The 25,219-nt window shown below is 40.1% G+C and overlaps 2 protein-coding genes across 2 annotated transcripts; both read left to right on the top strand.

Annotated features, from left to right (window-relative positions):
* Positions 1-1,083: 1,083 nt before the first annotated feature.
* On the top strand, positions 1,084-12,920 carry LOC122662574. Its single transcript, XM_043858243.1, has 7 exons — positions 1,084-1,268; positions 1,413-1,539; positions 3,386-3,499; positions 11,722-11,920; positions 12,021-12,066; positions 12,364-12,439; positions 12,613-12,920. Exons 1-7 carry the CDS (start codon positions 1,212-1,214, stop codon positions 12,822-12,824), a joined length of 831 nt encoding a protein of 276 aa, XP_043714178.1. The 5' UTR covers positions 1,084-1,211; the 3' UTR covers positions 12,825-12,920.
* A 4,397-nt stretch (positions 12,921-17,317) lies between these two features.
* Positions 17,318-19,607, top strand: LOC122662557. The gene has a single exon (XM_043858220.1). It carries the CDS (start codon positions 18,117-18,119, stop codon positions 19,452-19,454), a length of 1,338 nt encoding a protein of 445 aa, XP_043714155.1. The 5' UTR covers positions 17,318-18,116; the 3' UTR covers positions 19,455-19,607.
* The last annotated feature ends 5,612 nt before the right edge of the window (positions 19,608-25,219 follow it).

Below are 25,219 nucleotides of genomic sequence, written 5' to 3' on the forward strand. Positions count from 1 at the left end.
AAAGAATTCTCCCCAAAAAATCCTTAACTCGAAAATCCTCAAATCTCATTTTTTTTTTACTTGCTTGCGCAACAAGACGGAAAAAACATATAAATACTCCTCCAAGTTGGGTCGTACTGTACTGCGGGGGCTTCGCCCCTGCACCCCCCAAACGAGATCGGTGATGAGCTTCGGGCTTGGGCTTCTAGACCTCACAAAAATTCCCATTCAGGTCGCCACAAAAATGTCAGAGCAGGGCAAACTTCAAAACAGGTAAAAGAATTCGAGACACACATAACAACATATGCACTCTATATATAAGAAGCAGTTAATATACTTGACGACAAAGTCCTTATCAATTTAATTTTAACACCCTTTCAGTGACCCAATTTGCCAGCCATCAAGTTTCTTTTTCAGTCTATTGAACACAGGTGCCTAAATGTTGATCCTCTTGTAAGTTTTCCCTAGTGGCATGCCAAGGTAAATGGAGGGAAAGCGGGCCAAGCAAGGCCTCTAAATAGCTGGTTTTTGTTACATTCTACCTGACTATCACACCCTGCAGCTGTCAGTGCTGGAGTTCCACATTGGTATCCAAGTGGCCTCTCAATATGTGCCCCCTCCATGACTTGACCAAAATGTGATGGTGGCTCCACTACTAATTGCTATGAGCTTGATCAATCAGCATGCATAAATCTAGGACCTTCACTATTAAGGGTTGTGATGTGGGCTGAATAAATAGCCCAAACAGAGCAAACCAACACTGTTGTTAATCTGCATTTCCCCCTTTGTCATTGGTCGTAATTTTCAAGAGATAAGCACAGGGACATGTTTTTTAAGATTATGAAGCAATGTTTGAAGACAGCCAGAAGATTGCAACTTGGCTATTCATCTTACCAAAGTGAATGATAATGATATAGAGCTTGCCGATTGGTGATAACAACAAACATAAGCAATCAGTCAAAAAAGGATAGTATACTTATTTTGGACTGTAGAGGTTGTACTTCTGAGTTATTTAGAATCGTAGTAGTATGGTGGCTGGTGGTTGGATTCAGGTTTAGCATCGTTGCTACTAATCCAAATTAGATGTCCGATGTTTGTTTTGTTTTCATGTTTCGTGTGTCTGCTCTTACCTTCCCCCCCCTTCAATTTTGTTTGGTTATTAGATATTGTATTCATGCGAAAAGAAAGCAAACCATTGCATCTTCTGCTTTTCTTGAGGAATTGAAGGTACAATGGATCTCACTTCTTTCAAGCTAGATATTGATGAGCTTATACATGATTTCTCGGAGGTACAATTCTGGTTTCAGTATTTGTCTTTCATTTTTACTCTTTTTACACTTTTTTTTTTCAGAATGTAATTTTTTTTTGGCAGGGACTGAAGATGTTGGTTCTTGTAGCATGCTTCTGATTGTTTATACTTATTTGAACTACAGAGTAATTCAAAAACCTTGCATGATATGAAGAAGATATGGTTATCTCGGAAGTTCTCCTACATTTATGAGGCTAAGCCTACTGCAAACCTTGGCTTCTTCATGCAATCGCTGTATGCCCATTCGATTGGTATTTTCGTGTCTGACTTTGACATGTTTGTAATCATTATTTTGTAATTAATTTGTTGCATTGGTAAGTCATAACTCGTAATAGTAATTCACATTAATAACTTGGAGATTTATTCATTGTCGAAGGCAGTCTTGTCCTTCCCATGTATATGACTGCCCACTCTTGGGAGAGAAAGTATCCTCTGTTAATGTCACTTTCCTGCTCATGTTTTGTTAATGCATTCAAAAGGCAAGAAAAGGCATCTCATGGATACACTCTTTGTGGAGATTTAATTTCACAATCCTAGTCTTGCTTGATGCCTTTCTATGCCTTTTTGGGGCAGTAGCAAACCACTGGGAGGTGGGGGAGCAACATCCAAGTGGATCTTCCTTCTTCTTGGGACCACTGGTGAATATAGACGTCTGTAATTTTATTCTTGTGAACATGTCACCAAAGCCTAGTATACATGCCCTTTTCTTTTGGTGGTGTTTTATTGGGGTGGGGGTGGTTTAAATGCATGGTCTTCAGGATTATATTCTGGGTCTTATGTCAAATGAAAGCTGCCTCTTTCTACTTTATGTCACGAAAGATCTAGTTTGTGTCATGGTAATTGACTCTCAATGAAATGATTACACAGAGATTGTAGTCCTTATAAACCAGATAAAAAGGATGTACCCAGTGCATGAGAATCCCGGTACTGTGCCCACTGCATGAGAATCCCAGCACTGTGCCCAGTACATGAGAATCCCGGCACTGCTGGGTCTGGGGAGGGTCATAATGTATGCAGTCTTATCCCCACTTCGTAGAGAGGCTGTTTCCCAACTTGAACCTGCGACCACCATGTCGCAATGGAGCAATCTTACCATTGCGCTGAGGTCCGCCCTCTTTTATAAACCAGACTGATATTGATATTTTCAATGAATGTTTTCTTGGGATTTCAACTACGCTAAACAATTCAAACCGGTATTCTATCTTCATGGAGGGAATCCGATGGCAATTTACACAATTGATTGTTATTCAGCCCATTTCACTTGAGGTCCTTCTAATTAGGGTCCCCTCTCAACCTGTAAAACACATGTGCCTTATGTGGGGGCTAGAGAACTGCTTATTCAATTTATGATTTAGTTGAACATTTCAACTTGATGCTGACTGCATATGGTGGTTCAGGGACTAGTATTTAATATTTCTAATTAGTGAATATTCCTAGACCTAGATATAAAATATGGAATGTTTTCATTTGAATTTAGCTTCTGCTATTATGCTGGCAACAGGGTTTTCCATGATGGTTTAGATGGGAGATCTGTGACCGGAATTTATGGGGATTTGTCTTCTCATTTCATAAAATGTCATATTTGTAGGATCACAAGTGCTTTCAGGTCATATTGTTTCTCTGTTACTCTGTTCTTCCATTATTCTTACATATCTTTTTGAGACTATCATTTGTTAGATATTATCTCCTTTCAATTTTCCTTCTTTTTAACTTTTGCCAGATTTTCTTGGTTGGAGATATTATGATCTACTGAGCCTGCTAAATTTTAAAATGTTGATTTCTAAGGTCAGAAAGATTACGTATGCTAGATTCCATTTCTCGTTTTTCTGGTAGCTCTGTAGTCTAGGAGGTATTTTTCATATGGACGCTTTTTTTTTAAAAAAAAAATTATATTGCTAAATATTCTTTCCTTCCATGTGCATCTGTAGGATGGTCCTTTTCCATAACTGTTTTTCACAAAAGCACATGAATTACAATATTTCTGTTGTGCAATAATGAACAGAGGATTTAGTTGCTTGAATTTTTGTATTTTTATTCTATAATGAATACACACATCTATTAGTTCAATGTGGAGGACTGACTATCCCTTATATGCAGGCCATATGGTTTCAGAAGATTCTTTATCATGTAGACTAGGGGGCCTCTATTGCCTGTATTGTCTTTACGAGACTCAGCTATTTAAGCCTCCTTTCAAGATATATTTGTCCCTTGGTATGATTCATCTCCTCCTTGTAAAACTAACTGTCAAATTGGCCTAGTATTGATATTATTGATTATCTTTGTTGTTTACAAATTCCTTTCTTCAATTTATAAACATTTCTATCAATTTGCACTATAATACCAAATGCTTATGGCTAACTCCCTTACGTCCCAATTTCAAAAGATACTTGTGTTCATTCACTATGTATTGATCAACAATTTTACAGACCAAATGGATTACATACATGCCGCAAGATTCTCTCAAGTGATGGAAGATAAGAAAAGAGTGATAACGTGCCCAAGAACTAGATAGTGGATTTCAAAGAAAAGTTGGTCTTATTGAGAGATAAATTGACGAAGAGATGATACTGGAAAGAAAACTATTAATGCTATATGAAATGTAATTAATGTTGTTCTAGGTCACCTAACAGTTAGGTTTCAGAAACCAACAGAAAACTGGAATTACAGACTAGAAAAAATTTCTAGATTCAAGAGAAATCCAATGTCAAGATAAAAAAGTCAGATATGATCCAAATTCTGGTCAAAAGACTATTAATTAGGGGGAAGCTGTATATTAAAATTTAAGAATGATCCAAGGGTCAGATTCTGAGATCTGAAAAAATCCTACTGAGGGTAGGACACTCGAGAACAAAAGTCTAAAGAAATGTTCTCGAGTGTTGATACACACCAAAGGATGGAAGAAGTTTATGGTAGGGACACTTAAAGAAACTTTCACACTATTAGAAGACACACAAAGAAGAACAATCACTAAACAAGAAAACTATTACAGAAGAACCATTATAAGTAGGTAGAAGAGAGAGATTGTAACTAGGTGAAAAGGACGACTGGGGGGAGAATGACGATAGATTTGGGATGCTTCCTGGGCTTCCTGGCGGTGCAACAGGTGTCTCAGGAAGTGATTAAGCAGCCTAAAACCTACGCGGCGGTGGTTAAACCACATCTACCGGAGATTGACAGCCTGCCGTCACCAGTTAGGGATGGAACTTTGACGAGAATTAGGATCCTGCAAGCGGCCTACGAAGCGCAGTTGGAGAAATTACAGCACTCACTGTTGGGAAGGCTAAACTTCAGGTTCACGACCATGGAGAAGCTACGGGAGGCGACGCTGGCTTGGATGTTACGTGAAGGGGTCTCACTGAAATCCATTGGAAAAGGGTTTGTTATTTTCAGTTTCAACAACGCGGAGGACATGACAACCATTTGGAAGAGAAGCCCTATTCGAGTTGATAACCAGCTTTTGAGATTCCAACAATGGCGTAAAGATTTTAGGGTTCATGAACAAGCCATTACCCATAGGCTGACATGGATCAGGTTTCCAAATCTGCCATTGGAATATTGGCAGGAGTCTATTCTATTGTCAATGGCCAAAGCCGTGGGAAGGCCCATTGCCATTGATAGGCGAACTAAGGGCTCGCATTATGGCCTTTATGCACGAGTATGCATTGATATTGATGACACTGCTACACGAGTGGAAGAAGTATATGTCGAGAGAGAACATGCCGGAACGTCTGAGATGTTTGTGTTCAAACAAGCTGTAGTTTTCGAAGAGCCCCCAACTCGATGCCCAGGCTGCAATGGTTTCTGCCACAGGCCGGAGGTTTGCCCCAAGCGACTTGAGGGGGATCCAATGGCAGTTGATGGCGGCCCTGGGGTGATGTTAGGTGCAAGGAAGGAGTGGCGCCGGAGGGTTGCGCCGGCGACAGAGGTACAGATGTAGGGACACAACGAGGGAGGGGAAAGAAACGTACCCAGGTTGGATACGTTGCATCGCGTGGAACCTGTTTTGGTTCCATCTTTTTCGGCTAACAACCAGGGATCACTGGGAGTTTTGAATCAGGGAGACGAGTCCTCATCGCACTCAATCTCTAGAGTAAGTGACTCGCTGGCCCATCGCACCATGGACCTGCCAAGTGGCAACACCGATATGGAACAGGTTGGTTTGCATGGGAATGGGGTAGCACCGGCACTATTGGCAGGAATGGGAGAGAAAACACGAGAATCAACTTCAGGCCATGACTCAGTACAAGGAGAACAAAATCAATCTCTTGATGAAGATGAAGCGTCTTCCCCGGTCTCGGTGATGTGCTGTGATAATGGCAGGATGGCTGTGGTGCATCATGAAGCTTTAACACCGGGGAATGAGGACGAAAATTGCAAGGAGACCCCTTTCATCAAGGTGGTGAAGAGGAGGCAGAATCGTGAGAAGCATATTTTGAAGTCTAATATTCTCTCCGCTTCAAGGCGTGGATGTCAAGGAGTGAGTGAACAAAGCCGGGTGGACCATGATCTGCAAGATGCACATAGAGGGGATGCAACAGCTGAGCGTCGCCACAACTCTCTACCCAGTTTGCAATGAAGTGCCTCTGCTGGAATATCAGGGGGGTGGGGAACCAGCGTTCGTGTGCTCACCTGCGTGGGATAATGAAGGAGAATTCGCCTGATTTCCTGTGTTTAGTTGAGCCAAAAGTGGGGGTAGTGAAGTGCCCATTAAGTTATGTTACAGCCATCAGCATGACTGCAGATATTATTGCTAATAATCGTTTGGATGGTACGCCGAACATTTGGTTTCTCTGGAGGCTAGGGCTGCCGCGACCTCGTGTAATCATGGATTCTGATCAACACCTCACTCTTCAGGTAGAGGTACAGGGCGTTAGAAGCTTCATCACAGTGGTCCATGCAAGTTGCTTCAGAACCATTCGATGTAATCTCTGGTGTGACTTGGTTTCCCTGGCTGGTGCAGCGTGCCCATGGTTAGTAATAGGAGATTTCAATTCCTATCTATTCGCATCAGACAAGAGAGGTTCAACATGGGCTCCGCAGAAGAGTTCGCAGCAATGATTGACTCAGCATCCCTGTCGCTGATCCCTTCTACAGGTAATAGATTTACTTGGTCCAACAATCGACGTGTGGGGAATGTGCGGGCAGTATTGGATCGAAGTATGTGCAATGATGCTTGGTGGCAGTGCTATCCTAACAGTGCACAGAGAGTTCTGGTTAGGGGGACTTCTGATCACTCCCCAATTTTGGTTACCTGTGAGATGGTGCAACGTCCTTCTAATATTCCATTCCGGCTCCAACGATTCTGGATTGAGCATGAGAATTTTAAAAATTTTGTTAAAGCATCATGGGCTGAACCGGTGCGGGGTACACCTCTTTTTGTGGTGGCGCATAAGCTGAAATGGCTAAAGGGCCCTTTAAAGGAGTGGGCTAGAGGGGTTTTTCCCCATGTGGATCAGGAAATCACTCGTACTAAAGCGGGCCGAGAATCTGTGATGGCTGCAATAGAGGAGGAAGGATTCACAGAGAGTCTTTTTGACAGGGAGACATAGGCACGTAGGGAATACGATTATGCTGTGATGTTGCAGGAAAAGCTATGGAAGGAAAAATCAAGAGATAAATGGATAAAATATGGCGACAGATGCACCAAATTTTTTCTTCTCTCCACCAAGATCAGGCGTGCGCGGAACACCATTCGCGAACTCAAAATGGAAGATGGCACAATCCTATCAGAAGGAAAGGAGATTGGTGATTGTCTGGTTGCTCACTATGAAAATTTTTTCAAGAAGGGGAATTCGACAAAAAAGGCTGGTTTGCTAGATGTAATTCCCTCCTTAGTGTTTGCTGAAGATAATGAAATGCTAGTAAAAATTCCTTCCCATGAGGAGATCAAAGCTGCAGTTTTTGATCTTGATCCCAACAGCGCGCCAGGGCTGGACAGGTACCCAGGAGCTTTTTTCAGAGTGTGTTGGAATGAAGTAGGCAGTGACGTTTGCAAGGGAATTCAAAACTTCTTTAGGGAAGGTGTGGTGACGAAAGGACTTAACAGTAATTTCTTATGTCTTGTTCCTAAGGTGGAGAATGCAAATAAGGTGGGCCAATTTCGACCGATCTGTATGGGGAATTTCTTCTTCAAGCTGATCCCAAAGCTATTGGCAACTCGTCTCTCAGCCATACTTCATAAATTGACGAGCAGGGTGCTTTCCAGCATGGCAAGGTTATTTTCGAGAATATTGGTGTAGCCTCGGAATTAACAAATTTAATGAATGTTAAATGCAGGGGAGGTGGTTTAGCCATGAAACTGGACATTCAGAAGGCCTTCGACACCTTAGAATGGGATTTCTTATTTGATGTCCTTCACAAGTTTGGTTTCTCGGCCCTATGGATCTCATGGATACATCAGATTATGCTCTCGACAAGAATCTCTGTACTGATAAATGGGGGTCCAATGGGGTTCTTTGGAATGGAAAGAGGACTAAAGCAAGGAGATCCACTCTCACCTTTATTATTTATTTTAGCAGAGGAAGTTTTATACCGTGGTCTCACTGCCCTTCGCAATATGGGAGGGATGAAAGCTCTTCCAAGACCCCGACAGGTAATTACACCCGCCCACCTTCTTTATGGTGATGATCTCTTCATCTTTATGAAAGCAGAAATGTGGGCGGTGAAAAGGGTAATGCATTTCCTAAAGGAGTATGGCGAATATTCAGGGCAAAAGATTAATTTGGAGAAGAGCAAGGCCTTCCTGGGAAGGATCTCTGAGACACGCAGGCTGCGTCTGAAAGCCGAGTTGAGAATCCCAATCTGTCACTTCCCAAAAGATTTTTTCCTACCTTTGATCGATCACTTCAAGAAAAGGCTCTCGGCATGCAAGGGACGACTGCTCTCTATGGCAGGGCGGGTAGAGCTGGTTCGATCTGTCATGTGCAGCATCCCAATTCACAACTTCTCAATCTACCTATGGCCAACTACGGCGATTGAGATCTTGGAGAGGTGGGTTCACAATTTCATTTGGTCAGGAGAATCAGAGAAGACAAAGGCCATCACAGTCCGTTGGGATAGCCTGTGCAAGCCCAAGCGAGAAGGAGGGCTTGGTATCCGGCATATGCGTGATGTAAATTTGGCCTTGATTGCAAAGCTTGCGTGGGATATCAAGACGGCGAAATCAGAGCTTGCTGTTTTTTTAAGAGGACGGCTGGTGAACATGGATGGTTCTCTTAAAAAACATGTGGGATCTTCATCGATCATGCCAGGTCTGCGGAAAGTGTGGAACTTTATTAATAATGCTGAAAGGTGGGTGGTAGGAGATGGCGCGACAATACGGTTCTGGTATGACTGCTGGGCTGGGGACCAAAGCATTGAGACACTCCTGCAACCAAAACAAATTCCAACAAATTTAACAGCAATGGTTTCAGACTTTTTAGAAAGGAACAAATGGACTTTTCCACAAGTGGAGCATCCGGCCCTTAAAAGTATAATAGCAGGTATTCAGGACCTGGGAATTACAAGCTCCAACCGTGAGGATGCTAGGTTGTGGATGCACTAAAAAAATGGCATGTTCACGGTGAAATCAGTGTGGAAAGCGTTGAGATTGAAGGTGGCTCCACCACATTGGGTTTGAGCAGTGTGGCAGCGACAGCTGCACCCTCGCACTTATCTCTTCAGATGGCGTTTGGTGCATAAGGCATTACCAACAGATGACAAAGTATGCCGCTGTGCGGTTCCCTTAGCATCCAGGTGCGAGCTTTGTCGATCGGATTCTGAATCAGGTCAGCACATTTTTTTAGAATATAATTTTACATGTCAAGTGTGGGCAGAAATACTATCCTTCTTTAAGGAAAGTTGGAGTGGTTTCCCAGAGCTGGAACTGTTCTTCTCTTGGTGGCGAAAGAAAGCTAAAGTGGTTTCAATACCTGAAGTCTGGAAGGCCCTAATTATTATAACGTGCCAACAAGTTTGGATGGAGAGAAATCAGAGAAGGTTTGAGAACACTACCAGCACACCACGGCAGTTTGTGTTGAAGTGTATAAAAGGGGTGGAGGACTGTACTCGATCCAATGGGTTACAAATCAGATCTGTCCAGGATCTGATTCTGGCAAGGATTTTTCGCTCCACAACTGGAAAGCCTAAACCCAAGAGAATCATAGAAGTGAAATGGAGGGCGCCTCCACCGGGCTGGTTCAAACTGAATATTGATGGAGCCTAATGGGGAACCCAGGGTCCTCTGGGGCGGGTGGAATATTCAGAAATAATCTTGGTACAATGATCAGTTGTTTTGCTACATATCAAGGAGTTGAAACAAACTACAACGCAGAGATGGCAGCTTTATTTCTTGGCATCAAAGAAGCGCAAAGATTAAAAATTGAAAAGCTATGGATGGAATGTGACTCCGCTTCTGTAGTCACTAGTCACTGCAATACTCACATCCAAGGTTCCATGGACGTTCCTTCAGGCATGGTGGTCAGCAACAAACTTTCTTCAAGCCATCCAATGGCAAATCACTCACTGCTTCAGAGAAGGGAACACGTCAGCTGATGCCTTAGCAAAAAGGGCTGCTGTTTCAAAATTATCGTGGAATTGGAGCTCTACACCAGGTTTCATTTCGCAATCGGTCACATGGGAAGCAATAGGGCGAACATTTTATAGATTTGAGTGATGCTTTGAGTGGTAGCCTCTGGCTGCGCTTTTATGTAATGTAACTCCCTTTATTAATTTTCATACATCAATACATTGCTGACCTTTAGCAAAAGAAATAAGTAGGTAGAAGAGAGAACTTTGCTAAGGAGATATTAGAAGAGAGATCTTTACTTCAACTTTTGTCATTTTGATTCAAAGCTTGAAGGTGTGGAGCTTGAGGGAGAGCTTCCCTATATATAAGCTTGAGATGGAGAGTCACATGCTTGCTTTTTATAGAAGTAGTGGATGGCCTTGACTCAAAGTTTCTCTTTTTGTGAGTGGAGAGACAAATGTCACGTGGTTGGAGAAGAAATCTTTCATTTGAGAAAGTGGATGTTGATTTCAGTGATGTCATGTGCAAGTGTGTATATTCCTCTGTCTCTCTTAAAAAAAATTTACAAGTCTACTTTATTTATCTTCAGAATCACGACTTTAAAGCATAGAAAATACAACGATATCGTCATTATCAGGGTCTTGAGAATATCTAGGCTCCATATATTGTCTTCATCGTCAGCTATAAGATCCTGAGAATCAAGACTTTTAGATATTTATCGTAGCTGCTTGTTAATCCTTGGAGGAGTCCAATCAAGATGGTCCTTTTGGATTACTTAATAGACATTATCAGTGACAAATGCATAATAATTGAGAGAAGTCTTTGGATTCTTTTGTGAAGGAGACAATGGTCAAAAAATTGATGAAGAATGTGGGAATAATGATATTGGACCCAGCACCAAGTGTAAAGTTACCGACTGATCAATGGAGGAAATTCATTTTTGATTTTATGAAATTTCCATTGCATGATCCAAGGAACATAATGACCAGAGCAAAATTTTATGAGAGCAATAGATATTTTTAATAAACAAATTTGCTGCTGAAATTGGTGAACACAACTTAGAGATCTTTAGGGAAATTTTTTTGGGAAGGGCAAAAAATTGTCCACTAATCATAGAACCATGCTAGGAACTGATTCAAGGCCATGATTTTGAAAATAAATAAAGTTATATTATAATTAAAAAAAAATACAAAAACAGCCTAATGACTTGATTGAACTAATGTTTCAGCCAAAGATAATTTGGAATGGGTGAACATGGTTTAATTGAACAAATGTTTGAGCGCTCAAGAAACCTCCATTATTTTTTGTGGTTATACATGACATCACTAGTAATATAATCTTGCAATCCATGAATAAATTAATGTTTCATTAATTTTCAGTTATCAGATTTCCTTTTCAATGGTATGATTTGAATTTCGGACTCTCCAACCTTGTTTCTAGTCAATTTTGCGTTGTGATTGAGGGTTTATTTCTCGGAAAGGGAGAATGTAAGTTTCATACTATAACATAAAGAGATGATAGAGTTTATTTTAATAAAGGTAGAATACACCTATTGGCTTAGCAAAATAGATAATCATTGACTGAAGTAGGTATCTTGTAACCTGAGTTAAATTCCTGTTCTCCATCTGAAATGTGCACAAATAGACCCTTGCAGACAAAATTTACCTGTGTATTCAATCTTAGTTTTTAACATTTACTGAATTAAAGTTGTGTTTATAAAGTTTACTCATTCCATATGAGATATACACAAATAATTTTTATTAAGAATTTGTTAAAAAAATGATACCCATTTTATTTTAGGCTACTCTATTTTGTTTTTTGAATAATTTGCTTAGTTAATGAAATGACACCCTGGTAGAAAGATAGCCTATATTCTGACTGACATCATGGTCTTTCTATTTCATTTTCACCTCTCTAATCCCAACAGGGGAGCTGAAGAAACTTAAAAGCCTTGTTGTTGATGCGAAGAAGGAGAGCTTAAAAGTAGTACCTGCTTTGGTCAAAAGGATGCTAGCAAAAAACATGTTCTTATTTGGCTTCGTGGACATAAATGAAGCCTCTGCAACAGATAGGGTTAATGAAATAAATAAACTACAGGATGCCCGCATGCAAATAGCATATGAGAAGTAACTTGTGACACCTATAGTTTCATCTCTTCAATTCTTGCTTTATGTTTTAGTCGGTTATAAGCTCTTAACTTTTTCATTGCCACTCCCTGGCATGTAGGTTGTTTGCAAATACTCGGATTGATCATTTCCTTCACATGGACTTGGTAAGTAACACGACACTTAATGTGGACAACTTTGAAACAGAAACTTTAGTTACCCCTCCCCTCCAACCAGCATGGTTTGGAAAAGTGCCTACCGCACTATGATATACACAATGAATATAGAATGGTTTGGAACCCTTCTTAACTGAACTCATTTTGAATCTCTCTAGTGATGAAAAATTAGTTAGATGATCTTTCAAGTATCAGATACATTGGCATTTTAGATTGTTTACCATATGCTTTTCCTTGGCATAGAAAGGACTTTGATGACAGCGAGTTTTCAAATTGCTCATTTGTCAGGGGATGGAACTTGACCTGAAAATGCTCAACAAAATGTCAACAGAATATGCAAGGGCAAAAGAACTAGCCATCAATGGTAATGCTCCCCTCCCATTGCTATTAAATTACATTCACTGAGATTTTTTTTTAATTTTCTGGTTGTTGTATCATTGGTGGTAGATCTTTGAGGTTATAAGATGTATAACCATTACCTTTTCATTTCCCCCCACCCACTAATTCTCTTTTCTTTTCAATGGTTTGTTGTAAAAGAGGCTGGCAAGCTGGTGGATATCCAAAACATAAAACATATTGTGGAAAATAACAAGCTGTTTGGAGATGTTGTGGATAAGATTGCCAAGGACTGGAGCGTACAGAAGGAGATGTTCTATCAACAAACTGGACTTAACCATCATCAGAAGGTACAAGAAGAGAACAATGATGTAGACTTTGATCAGGAGCTGGTAGACTTCTTATCTCAATAGCAGATACGTGAATTAATCAATGGTCTCTGTGATTCATTCAGCCTTCTCCAACTGACAAGGGGCCTGACCTCAACTGGGGTCAGATGTAGATTGATTAGCTTACCTTGTTTAACCAGAAGCATCTCCTAGTGTGAATTGTAAATTTTTTGTTGCAATGTCGAGTCCATATGATTCTACTCTCCAAGTGATATGGGATATATAAATTCTAATCTCCACAGGTGAAAGAATTGCAAATCTGTAAATGTTTTACCCTCTGTATTTGATTGGCAAATCAGAGACTTGCAGAATAGCAAAGGTTAAATTCAGTTGTAGGTCAAGGTGAAAAGAATGAGAGATGCTGAATGGTCAACATGCTGGAGAAAAATTCCATCAGTCCCTTGAAGAGTTCTAATATCGTAGAAACATCTCCCAATCTCGGCAAATTTGAGGATGGATGAAATTCTTGCTTTCCTCCTAGCATTGATAAGCTCTTCTTTCGTATTTTCCTGCAACAGATTCTACTCAGATTCTAGACCTATCCTATTGTTTTTCCAGATTGTTTGTACATCTTACTTGGAGACATTGAACACTATAATCTCTCTTTCCTTGGCCCTCTTCTAGATCCCAAGCTCAAAGGTACTCCTTGTCGCATGACTTCACAATCACCGTTACGATGACTCTTCACATTGAAGCCAGTTATCATAATTACTATCAAATTCTTATTCTCAGATCAGGCCAAGAATACAAAGGTTTTAATTCTTTGTATACTTTCTATTTGTAGCATAACGGGATAAATTTGAATATGGAATTATCCTTCTTTTTTTCTCATGTCGTTTTAGGCTTAATGATGAACTATACTTCGAGTACTGATCTTTCTTGTTTAGATCGTCGTTTGCATTATCATATAAGGAATATAGCATTAACTCAACTCACTCTGCCTCATGCCAAACCTGGATCAGAATTTCTGTTTTATTTTTCCATTTCTTGAAACAGAATGAAGGAAAAAAGAAAAAGAATATGTCAAAAATTAGTCTAAAGAGTACATTCACCAGCTTCTCCTTCCTGTGCCTTTTTTTTTTTTTTTTTAAGGAGAACCAAAATGGAAGATGCCCAACCAGCTTCTTTTAATTTTTCTTTTTTAAATTGAAGTTCCCAATTGTGATGCCAGATTGTAAGTGAGCTCTTATAATATGTCCATTATAAACAGATGCCCAATCAGCTTCCCTTAGTTCTTTTATTGAGGCTCCCAATTGTGATGATTAGGAACTAATCAGTGTTCGGAAGTGAATTAAAGCACATTTGAGAATTCTTCCAAGGCCAAAAGCAGATAAATATCAACCAAATGATCAGTAAAACACATTCTAGACTTCCAAAAGCTTAAGTCATTTGCCCAGTGATGGATAAGCTGAATGATTCTTGTTGGATTTGGTTTCTTTTGCTGAAAAACTGCTTCTGTTCCTAGTCTGCCAGATGAAGTAACAGGTGATGCCAATGGTATCGATGATAGATTGCTTCTTAGAGAGAGAGGGAGAGAGAGAACTAAGGGAACGAATGTATGAAGTATGGGCTAGTTTGAGTTTGATTCCAGTCCCTCAGCTCACTGACAGTCCTTCTCTTTTGTAATATTCTGCAGATTGGGCGGTGCAACAGCCGTTGCTCCCATCGTAGCCGATATGTACTCAGATATAAGTTCCACGCCACCTCGTATTGCAAGTCTAGATGCCGGAGCCAAACCGCCAGACTGTTTATAGACAAGTGTCAAAAGATCGCTCAAGATTGCAAGCCACGTAATTCCAGGGCCTGATTTCCTACATCTACCTGGTCACAAGCAATCCTCTCTCACTTAATCAATGCTTGGGGTGCCCCACCCTGGTCTCCAGAACTCGAGCACCCCTCGCTGCTCTAAAGGTTCAAAAACTTCCCCTTTGACGTAGGAGGGTAGCCTTTTTTCTGTCAGGCAGTAACCGCAGAATATCATTGGAAAGCCACTAAGCCTTGAGCTTGATTATTATACCTCCAACCGAATAGCCAGACCTCAGAGACGGGGCATATCTCTCCTAAGTGCACTTTTGTTTGCTGCACATGTAAGTACGAGCGTGTCAAAAACGCAATAACGACTGCATCTTGAGAGGGGGGGGGGGGGATTGGTGAGAATACTTTAACCTGCCCCAGCCACAACTCTTGGGAGTACTAAATGTAGAAAAGCTGAAGCGGCCGAGTTAGCCTTGCTGCTAAACCAAACAATCAATTGGCTTGGTGGACTTACCGAACCTGAGAGGTCCAAAGTCCAAACACTATACTTGAAGACCATTGCACGTGGTCCTCGGCCCAACCTAATTGGATCTTGGTGCCATCACTCGGCCCAACAGGTTAATTTTGGTCATTTAAGATTATGGACTTGTTAGTCATTTCACAGAATCAAATGACCATTGCACGTCCTCTAGCATTTGCATACCAGACTTCCTTCTAGAGTAACCACCATTGGTTGGTTCGAATTTTTCCCTCCAAAAGCTGCAGACTTCATTCTTCGCTTAATCAAAACTCAGTTCCTTGTTTTTTTCCCTTTTTTATTTCCCGGCCAAAAGCACAAATGAAAATCTTGAAATCTTGCCGGATCCCCGAGCAAGCCACCCTGGAGGCCTGGATCATGTTCTCATATACTCGAAGAAATTGAAGCTTCGGTAACCGAAACCCAACGTCTATCGCCTGAAAACTAATCTGCTCAGGATAAGCTCAGCTCTAAGATCTGGAAGAGTCTCTCTAGATTGAACCCTGCTTCTCTGTTGTCCAAATACGATAAACTTCAGCTATGGAAGCTCAGTTATCGTATGTGGAATGCCTGCATTGAAGAAAATCCGTGCACATACAGAATCACCAAAGTACCCTTATATGCAAAACTAACCTAATATGCAAGACAAAATATTTTGATGAAATGACTATCAAAACATAATGGGAAACAGTATAAAACATCAGTAAATCATCATCAAAAGCTTTGGGAAATAAATTCAAATAACAAAACAAAACAACATAAAAACAATCCACAAAACATGAAAATTAAAGAAAAAATGCTAAAAGTAAATGGGAAATCCTGAAAAGTCACGAATTAAAGATGATGAAATCTATTATCTTATAGTACAAAAATTCCAATTGGAAACTATATAGACATCATCTTCCAATTCATGACATGTTGTTACTACTCTATTGTGGGAGTAGCAACGTAATCCTAGTGTTTGAAAGATATCTCACAACATAGTGAATGAACAAAGTAACAAGGAAAAGAAAGAAGACTTTTAACTAGCTTTAAAACTCGTGAAGAGTATAGGGACGTTGGAGTAAAATAAGCTCAGGTTCGGAGAAGCTCAAATCTACACAACTACAAGAGACTTGCACAGAAAGAAGGAACTCGATCAGTATCTGTTTCTCTCTTAAAGACTCTAGTAGGGACTAAAAGATGGTTCTTTCAACCTCTAAGGACCATTTAGTTATAGCCTAGTATATTCCTTCCATCTAAGGTAGTTTTTAGTTAAGAATGGAAATAGACTCCATCAAGCAACCAAGATTAAGGATGTAGTGGATTCTAATTCAAATAGTCATCTTCATCACACCCCTTGGACGTTTTGGAAAAATCTAGATAAGTTCCTTGGTCGGCAATGACAAGATAAGGTTAATGTGTGGATTGGAAACCTTAAGAGTAAAGAGTCCAAGTTGCTAAAACAACCTAAAATCTGGCATCAAATAGGGATCTTCCGACACCCAAAATGTTGATCTTGGAAATAGTTTTATTTTTTCACATAAAGAACCATCGACATATTGAGAGAAGAAAGACGGTTTGACCTAAGCATCCATTTCAACTTACATTGGATCAATGTATACAGGCGTACCATCATCTCATTCACATCTTCTTCCTCAGCATCTCCACAAATTCATTGAAGTGGATGAAATAATTGCTGCTCCTAATTCTTTCGAGCCCTAGGTCTCCTAACGGCCTTTTAGAATTAACCCATTTATGCAGATGACGAAATACAAGACAATCGTATTTCTAGATAGAAAACATTTTCTTTATATTTATATAAATAACTGGGCTGGGCTCAGATTGAGACCTTAGTCAAGACAAGAAAATCTCAAACCTGACCCAGCCCACGGATTGAAAATTTTCAGCTTAGGAAAGGGTTCGAGCTCAGGAAGGGCTCGCGCTTACCTAGCCAAACTTGCAGCCCTACTGGAGAGTAAAACTATACTGTAATTTGGAAGCACAGGTCGAAGTGGAAGCAGTTGAGAGTTGAGACCGGTATCAACATTCACGTGCCCTCACGTAAACGGCCGGTCGTCAAGCTCAGCTCTATTTTACTTTCAGTGGTTAAACAGACCTTAATTTTGTTCTTATGCCCTTTTTAAGTCATTTCCTTTCTCTCCCGGGCCCAAGGATTTGGTCATTCATTGCATCTGGCAACTTGCTAAACAAGGCGCACCCCAACTCCCCAAGAACAAACTGCTTTAATTTAATTTTTCTAACCATCCATCAGTTTCTCCCTACTGTGAAGCTACACCATGGGGACATGGGGATGTCCGACGTGACCCCGGACCTGAATTAGCGGCGCAAATGAAGTGGATTCTTTTGATATCGAAATGGGGTTTAGCTTAAATGCAGATATTCGGCTTATGTACGCTGATCCAGATAAGTTGATTTGCTCTGCTTGTTCATGTAATTTGAGTTGGCGGGTCTCTTTGATTTTTGTGCTTTAGTTCCCTGTGCTTAGGTTAGTTTTTGCAATTTGCTTTTCTTTGTTTGTGGCTGGCTATTTGTGACTGGTTTTGAAGGCGGGAGAAAGATTTCTGGGTTGGCCTAAAAATTTTGATTTTGTTGGGGAGATTAGTTAATATCTGTTGTATGCAAAAACAGGAATGGAGGGGTTTTCTGAGTTTTCTTGGTTTTAATTTGCATGTATTCGGGTTTTTGTTTATGCTGATTTTCCTGAAGGAGCTGAAATTTTTTTAAGATCAAGGATTCGGTGAGATTTTTTGATCGCCGCGTAGCATCGATACATGGAAACTTTTCTCGAATCCCTGATTGTTGGTTTTCATGAATAAATGCAGAAGATTCTTGTGGGAGGGATTATTGTGAAAATATTTTGAAGGACAGTAGAAGCTTCAGATAGGAAATTTCTAACCGACTGTTGCTTCCTTTTTCCTCTGAATACATACGCCTCCTTGTGGTCAAAGAATTTCTGTGGCGGAAGGAAGATATATGTATTGAGCTTTTGATACAGATAATTTATCATGGTTTTGGGTCGAAGTAACCTTCAGTAAAGATCAATGGAAGGTAATTTATCAGCGGGAAACATGATTCCAGGTGCTCCTTATGGGGTTCTGGACTTGCAGGGATCGATGCATGTTCATCACCAACCACACCCACACACCCCTCACCAACAACACTCCCATCCTAACCAGGGCTGTATGGTCCATCCCCCTATCCATGATGTCTTCCCCTTCACGGTAGGAAATATGCATGAATGCAATCAGCCCATCAACCTTGTGGATTACAACAAGGGTGAGAAGGCAAAGAATTCCACAAGCGATGAAGATGAGACAAGCTTAAATGAAGATGGCAATGATTGCCATAACGAAGCTGGGAAAGGGAAGAAGGGGGTTCCATGGCAGCGCATGAAGTGGACTGATTCAATGGTGAGGCTTCTTATAACTGCTGTTTCTTACATAGGCGAGGATGCTGCCTCTGAATGTGGCAGCCGGGGGAGAAGGAAATTTGCGATCCTACAGAAGAAGGGGAAGTGGAAATCAGTCTCAAAGGTCATGGCTGAGAGAGGATGTTTTGTCTCGCCCCAGCAATGTGAGGACAAGTTCAACGACTTGAACAAAAGATACAAAAGGCTCACGGATGTCCTTGGGAGAGGAACTTCTTGCGAGGTTGTTGCAGACCCTGCACTGTTGGACATGATAGACCTCTCTGAAAAAACAAAGGAGGACGTTAGGAAGATTTTGAGCTCGAAGCATCTGTTCTATGAAGAGATGTGCTCCTATCACAATGGGAACCGGCTGCACCTCCCAGCTGATCCAGCACTGCAGCGATCCTTGCAGTTGGCACTTAGGAGTAGGGATGTTCATGAGACTCATGACACTAAGAGGCCTCCACAAGATGATGTTGATGAAGAAGATCAGGAGGCAGAAAGTGATGATTGTGATGATGAATCGGAGGAGAATCATGCCTTACACAGGGATAATGGGGGAACATTTGGGGTTCCTGGATCGTTTGCAAAGAGGATGAAACATGGACAGGATCATGAAGACATGAATTTTGGGAACCCCTCAAGTTCTCAGGATTGTAACAAAAGTTACCCTTCTCATGCACAAATTCTCCCTGCTGACATTGATAAAGTGTTCCCTGAAGGGTCCAAAGCGGCTTGGTTACAGAAGCAGTGGATTCAATCTCGCTTCCTTCAGTTGGAAGAGGAGAAATTACAAATTCAGGTGCAGATGTTGGAGCTGGAGAAACAGAGGTTCAAGTGGCGGAGATTTAGCAGAAAGAAAGACAGGGAGCTGGATAAACTGCGAATGGAAAATGAGAGGATGAAGCTTCAAAATGAGCGTATGGCGTTAGAATTGAAACGCAAGGAGCTAGAAATTGATTATACATAAATGGCCTGAGCTGCAACAATACATAGTGTTCTTTATTGTGAGTAATCAGTTGTTGATTTAACAGGAGAATATATTTGACAAATGTTTACTTATTACCCTTTTTTGCCTCCCATGTGCATTTGATAAGTCCCTTGTAATCTTGGTCTCGGTGGAGCACACACATGGTAACATGAGATTGCCTCGGATTGTAGATGCTAGCATGTTTGTTTCTAATTGTGCTTTCTGATGCTAAGAAGTCTTTGTTTGGTTAATTATTCAGTTGATGGATTTTAATGGATTATTACTGGGTGAATACATCCAAATAGAGCTTAGGAAGGTTCTACCGATTTGTTTTAGTCTCCACATATCATAGCTTTACTTTGTTTTTTTTCTTTTTTTTCTACTACTTATTATTGGTAACTTGGGAGATGATTGTAGAGCTAAAACATCTGTGGAGAAAGAATTGGATATGATAGGAGATTTCTTTATTGAATTACAAGTGCATTCTTTTTTAAAACTGGTCAAGACTTGACCAGGAAAATGGGCTGTTTTCCTGGTTGATGATGGGCCAACCTGGACAACAGAGTATCGTAAAAGAGACATCAATGACGTTAAAACAATAGGTTGGTGTTTCATCCTACTTTTCTGGCTGTTTTAACTCAATATCAGTCAGCTTATAAAATTCATGAGGTGGAAGTTTCATCCATCTCATTCAGGCTATTATAACTCCATATCAGTCAGTTTTCATGTTCAATGTGGAATTGTGCAGAGCTGGTCCCTAATCTAATCTAACATGTTGGAGTAAACTCAGTCAACTGATCTGACTGGTGGTCCTGTCCAGATATTAACCTTATGGAGTTGTCTACTACTTTCTTTTTGGTTTCCTAGCCACCTGAAGAAAAAGACATTATAGCACACGTTTGTTGAATGATATTCATCTGATCACTAATTTTAGATTGGTTGCATCAATGTCACATAAGCTTAAAACAAAACAAAGTGGAATTTGCTTAAATGTGATTGGTTGGTTAGGGGAAAAATTGATAAATAAAAAATTCTTAAAATTACTCATCAATGCAGTAAGCTTCCACACGTCATTTAGTTGTCACTTGTTTTGCATATTCTGAGTAAATCGGTTGGAAAAGTTCATGAGCTCTTGCAAGAAAAATGGACCAAGAAAGCTTCAAAATTCAGTTGTATTGTTAAATAGATATGCCTGCAGTATTCAAGATTTTGGTACTTTGTTGCCCTTAATGGCGACCAGCTTGAGCCTGGGTGGATTTTTTTTTTGGGTGAATCGCCTGGGTGGATTTTACTCAAGTAAACCAAATTGATTCTTGCTAGGTTGTACTCAAGTCTTCCCCACTTGTGCAACAGTATGTATTAAGTTGTACAGTTCCCTTGTTCACTTACTCAAGTTCAGCTAAAGTAGCCTTAGTTATTATTTATACCGAGTAATAAGCCTGAGTTGTGATTCGTACTGTCAACATTTGTTGGTTTTGTTTTCCTGTCTCAAAGAGATATTTGTTGTTCTCTTGTAGCCAATGTGTCTTCATGGCAGTCATTGTTACTGTTCTTCCGTAACTTATGTTTTCTTATCAGGTTGCATCTATGCATATAAACTCTAAATTTTCACTACTTCACTTTTGCCTCCTTTTTGTGCTCAATAAATAACCTATGCTTTAGACGTATCCTTGAATTTGCTTTGAAGAATTCCAGGGTGTGGTAGAATTTGAGAGGTTTCTCAATGGATCTTGTGCATGCAAGCCTTGCCTTTCAATTGGCATGTCACTACCTTGGCTCTGTATCCTGGACATGTTCCTTCTTCCAGTTATAAGTTGCAGTAAGCAGCCCCTGTCCCCTCACATAGTCACATGTATGCTTTTTCTTTTAGTTTTCCTCCTCAGTAAGGTAGATTTGTTCACATTAGCTTTATTGTTCATATCATGGTGTGCAATATGCCCACATTTGCACATATATCTAGAGTGAGAAAACAAGCAAATAATCTAGTCTGTTGCTCTGGTCATAAAATGCATCACAACCTGGTCTTTCTATATGATAATGATCAGACAATTCTTGGTACTGATTAATCCATATGGGGCTGCTGAGATGCAGACTGCCACTCCTTTACAGAAATCGGCGGAAAATATAAATCAAATAAAAAAAAAGTGTACCCAGTGCACGAGGCTCCCGCCACTGCAGGTCCTGGGGAGGGCCATAATGTACACAGCCTTACCCCTGCTTTGCAGAGAGGCTGTTTCCAGAGACTTGAACCCGTGGCCATTTGGTCACAATGGAGCAACCTAACCGTTGCACCAAGGTCTACCCTCATAAATCCAATAAAAAATGTCGTTCCTAAAAACAGCATAAATAGAAGTTACGAAAGAGTTAATTTTAAAAAGCAATTGGGCCATTTCTGTTAGATGAAGTGAGTTGTTGCAACTCAACTAAGCTCAACTTAGGAAAGCTTATACTGATTTGTTTATTCTGGTTATACAGTTCCTCTTCCTCCTCATCAGGTCTTTTGATGCTACCTCAATCCCTTATCCTTTTGGAGCCTTTAACTTGCTAGGTCACCCCTAATTTTGGCATTCATCTTCATTGTGGCCAAAACCCCCCATCTAAGTCAGCTCTCCTTCATGTTCCCCCCTATTATGCTAACACCCCCCACACTCTCTGCTCATTGCTAATTTTGTTCTTTCATATATTGCCACTCATCCTCCTATGAATTATTGCCCAGCTGAGGCTCAGCTCAGATTATGACTTTGTCTAAAATAAAAATTTCAACTATTTTTGGATGAAACGCTATCCAACGTATGAAACCATGAATTCCTAAAATACTAAAAGATTTAAGTGCACCTGCCAAGTGCTTCATGGTAGTCTTACATGAAATCAAACACCAATGACAGAGGTTGGCATACTATGATCCTTAGATACTAGGGCAATTTGTTTATGAGAATTGAAGGACACAATAAAGCATTGCAAGGAGAAGAGTTCCAAAAACATAATCTAGGCCTAACAACACATTGTTTGCAAACACATTGGCTTCCATATTTGTTGATGCAGTAGCCAGTTGAAAATGCCATAGATAATCAGTCTCAGCTAAAGTGAATTCTTGTAGCGAGGTAAGAAAGCCTCCACAAACCAACTTCTCCTCTCCTCATTAGGCATACTTTTTTTTCCCCCCTCTGATAAAATGCTTGACTTCTACTTGCATGCATGAAAACTTAACAGCCATTATATATGACTTGTGATGTTTGAGTTCCCCCCTCCCCCAAACATATAATTACATACTAAATCTGCATTAACATAAATATTCTTGGTTCTAACCTTTTATTCTGTCTTCTGAATTATAACATGACAAATTTTCTTTTTCTTGCTCTTTCGTTAGTTGAGGTGTTTCCATGGTAACCAGCATACATAAACTCAACAGGTTATGTTGGTTTCTTAGCTTTTTGCAAGAATGTGCAGCCTAAACAATGCTACGTATGTAAAAGTAGAGCTCTTTTAAAAGTTGAACTTGAGGTAGAGTGATCCTCAGACAAATCACATTCTGCATGAAGGGTGCATTTTGGACTAAGAGCTTCATCTTACAAGTTCTACATTATGCTATCTCTACCTGTATGTAATAATTGATAATTGATTGCTTGATTGTCGTCTCCACAACTTCATGGAAAGCTTCTTTGTGATGGGGAAAACTACTTATAGCCATGGCCACTTCAATATGGACTGTTAGCCAGTATATATTAATGAAAGCCAAGTTTGAGCCTGTCCATAGATAACCATAATGTTGCCATGCATTATGGATAGGTTGGCCTGATCGTGTTCTGTTGTCAACCCCTACTAATATGTAGACATACTAAACCGAAATTAATGTAAGAAACTGAATTTTGAAAGCTGTCATGAGATCAAAAGGTTGAAGCATTAATCTGTAACTCAATTTGTCATGATTTATCAAGAGGATTGGTCCTTTGTTAGGCGTCTGTTTGTGTGTGTGCATTGTCAAACTGAAGTAGCTAAGGGAAAGAATTGGATGTTGAGAAAGATTGCAACCTCAATCTTACCAGTTTATTTGCTTTATTGGTTCCTAGGGGATAAGCATGCCTTCTCATGTCACGTCTGGTAGAACTTACTCTCTGTAAAGATAAAGGGATCTTTCAGTTAGGATCTGCTTCACATAAATGCCTTAGTAGAGGAGAATCACCAAGAGGATGGATACGATCTTGATAGAGATGGTAAACTCATTTCTCAATAGTTACTGTTAGGATATTGGGATTTGGGAGAATATTTTTTCTTCTCATGTCAGGAACTTAAATGGATCTTGTCACCAGAGGCTCATGAAGAGGGAAGAAATTTAGTTAGCTTATTTCAAGGGGGGTGGTTGGTGTGGTTGTTGGTGGATCATTCTTCTTATTCTTCCCCCTCCCCGATGGCTCCCTAAATTGTATGCTACAACCCAATTGTAGGACCTGGAGATTTGATTCTGCCTTTATTAGCTTTTCAACAATTAGCGAGGCTTGTTAAACCTAGAGGCTCTGCAGTATCTCATTATTGAATTGATTAGATAGTGACTTCTTTAAGCTCATTTTCTTTTCTTTTTAGCATTCAAGAACACTCTTGAAATAGGTGGATGTAATGACATATCAAAACCATATCTGTTGAAGGAGTGGGGATACACAAGCATGCTGCTCTTGAATAAGTGGTGTGGTTTACGTTAAAGAATCCCATAGGATTATTTTTTTTTGGAGGGTGGGGGTTTAAAACCCATGGAAATTGTGTGTTAATTGCTATATGGAGGGAATCTATAAAGGATTGAGTGAATTGTTCACTTGTTCTGTATTGAATTTCTGGTTGGATCTAAACCCATCATGTGCAATGTCTTTTGGAGTAATAGTGTATTATGAACTAGTACCATGCCATAGGTTTCCAAATATTTATTTTAAGGGACTTCCATATTTTAATTATTTTACATCAATGATATCGTGGCAGGATTCACCTTGTCATATATTGGATCAATTTGAAACGAGGTGTCTCTTTAGAGATCTGCAAGAACATTACATGAAATTGTCAAAAAGTTTGTTTCTTATAAATAGTGAGAAGAGAGTATTCAGGGGTGATTGTGGGATGATCTTTATCTGGAAAAATATGCTCATGTTACTGAACTGAAGTGAGCGAGTCACCTCCAAGAAGTCCCTACTTTTTATGTTTGACATGAAAGGACTTATGGTGATGATGTCATTACATGGAGAAGATTAGTAGAGGATTTAATCAAATTTTGTTCCCATCTAGACCCCACTGTGACTCCATCCTACTGAACTGAAGTGGGCCCAGTCACCACCAAGAAGTCCCTACTTTTTATGTTTGACATGAAAGGACTCGGAGGACTTAGAATACGTATTATTGGAAGTGATGGTGATGATGGCATTACATGGAAAAGATTATTAAGAGGATTTAATCAAATTTTGTTCCCATCTAGACCCCACTGTGACTCCATCCTGAAACTGGGAAGGGTTTCTCCATCCAGTTACTGCAGTTCCATGGCCAGGTATGGAGGTTTTCAGTCCCACAGTGGTCGGGTAGTATGTGGTTGCTAGACTTACAGCCTTGGGAAGGGTCTCTCCATCCTAAAGCTTGGGCTTTTGGGTTGGTCGTTGTCATGTATTAGCAGTAAGTTCTTGGTAAAGGAAGTAGATGTTTTAGCTGCTTTGTTGTGTTATTGAAATTACATTGGTTGGATGAAGTTGGCTAAAAGTTATGAAATCAAAGTTTTCAGATGTGATGAATTATAA

This window comes from Telopea speciosissima, chromosome 1 (genome assembly GCF_018873765.1).
Source record: "Telopea speciosissima isolate NSW1024214 ecotype Mountain lineage chromosome 1, Tspe_v1, whole genome shotgun sequence".
NCBI classification, from domain to species: Eukaryota; Viridiplantae; Streptophyta; class Magnoliopsida; order Proteales; family Proteaceae; genus Telopea; species Telopea speciosissima.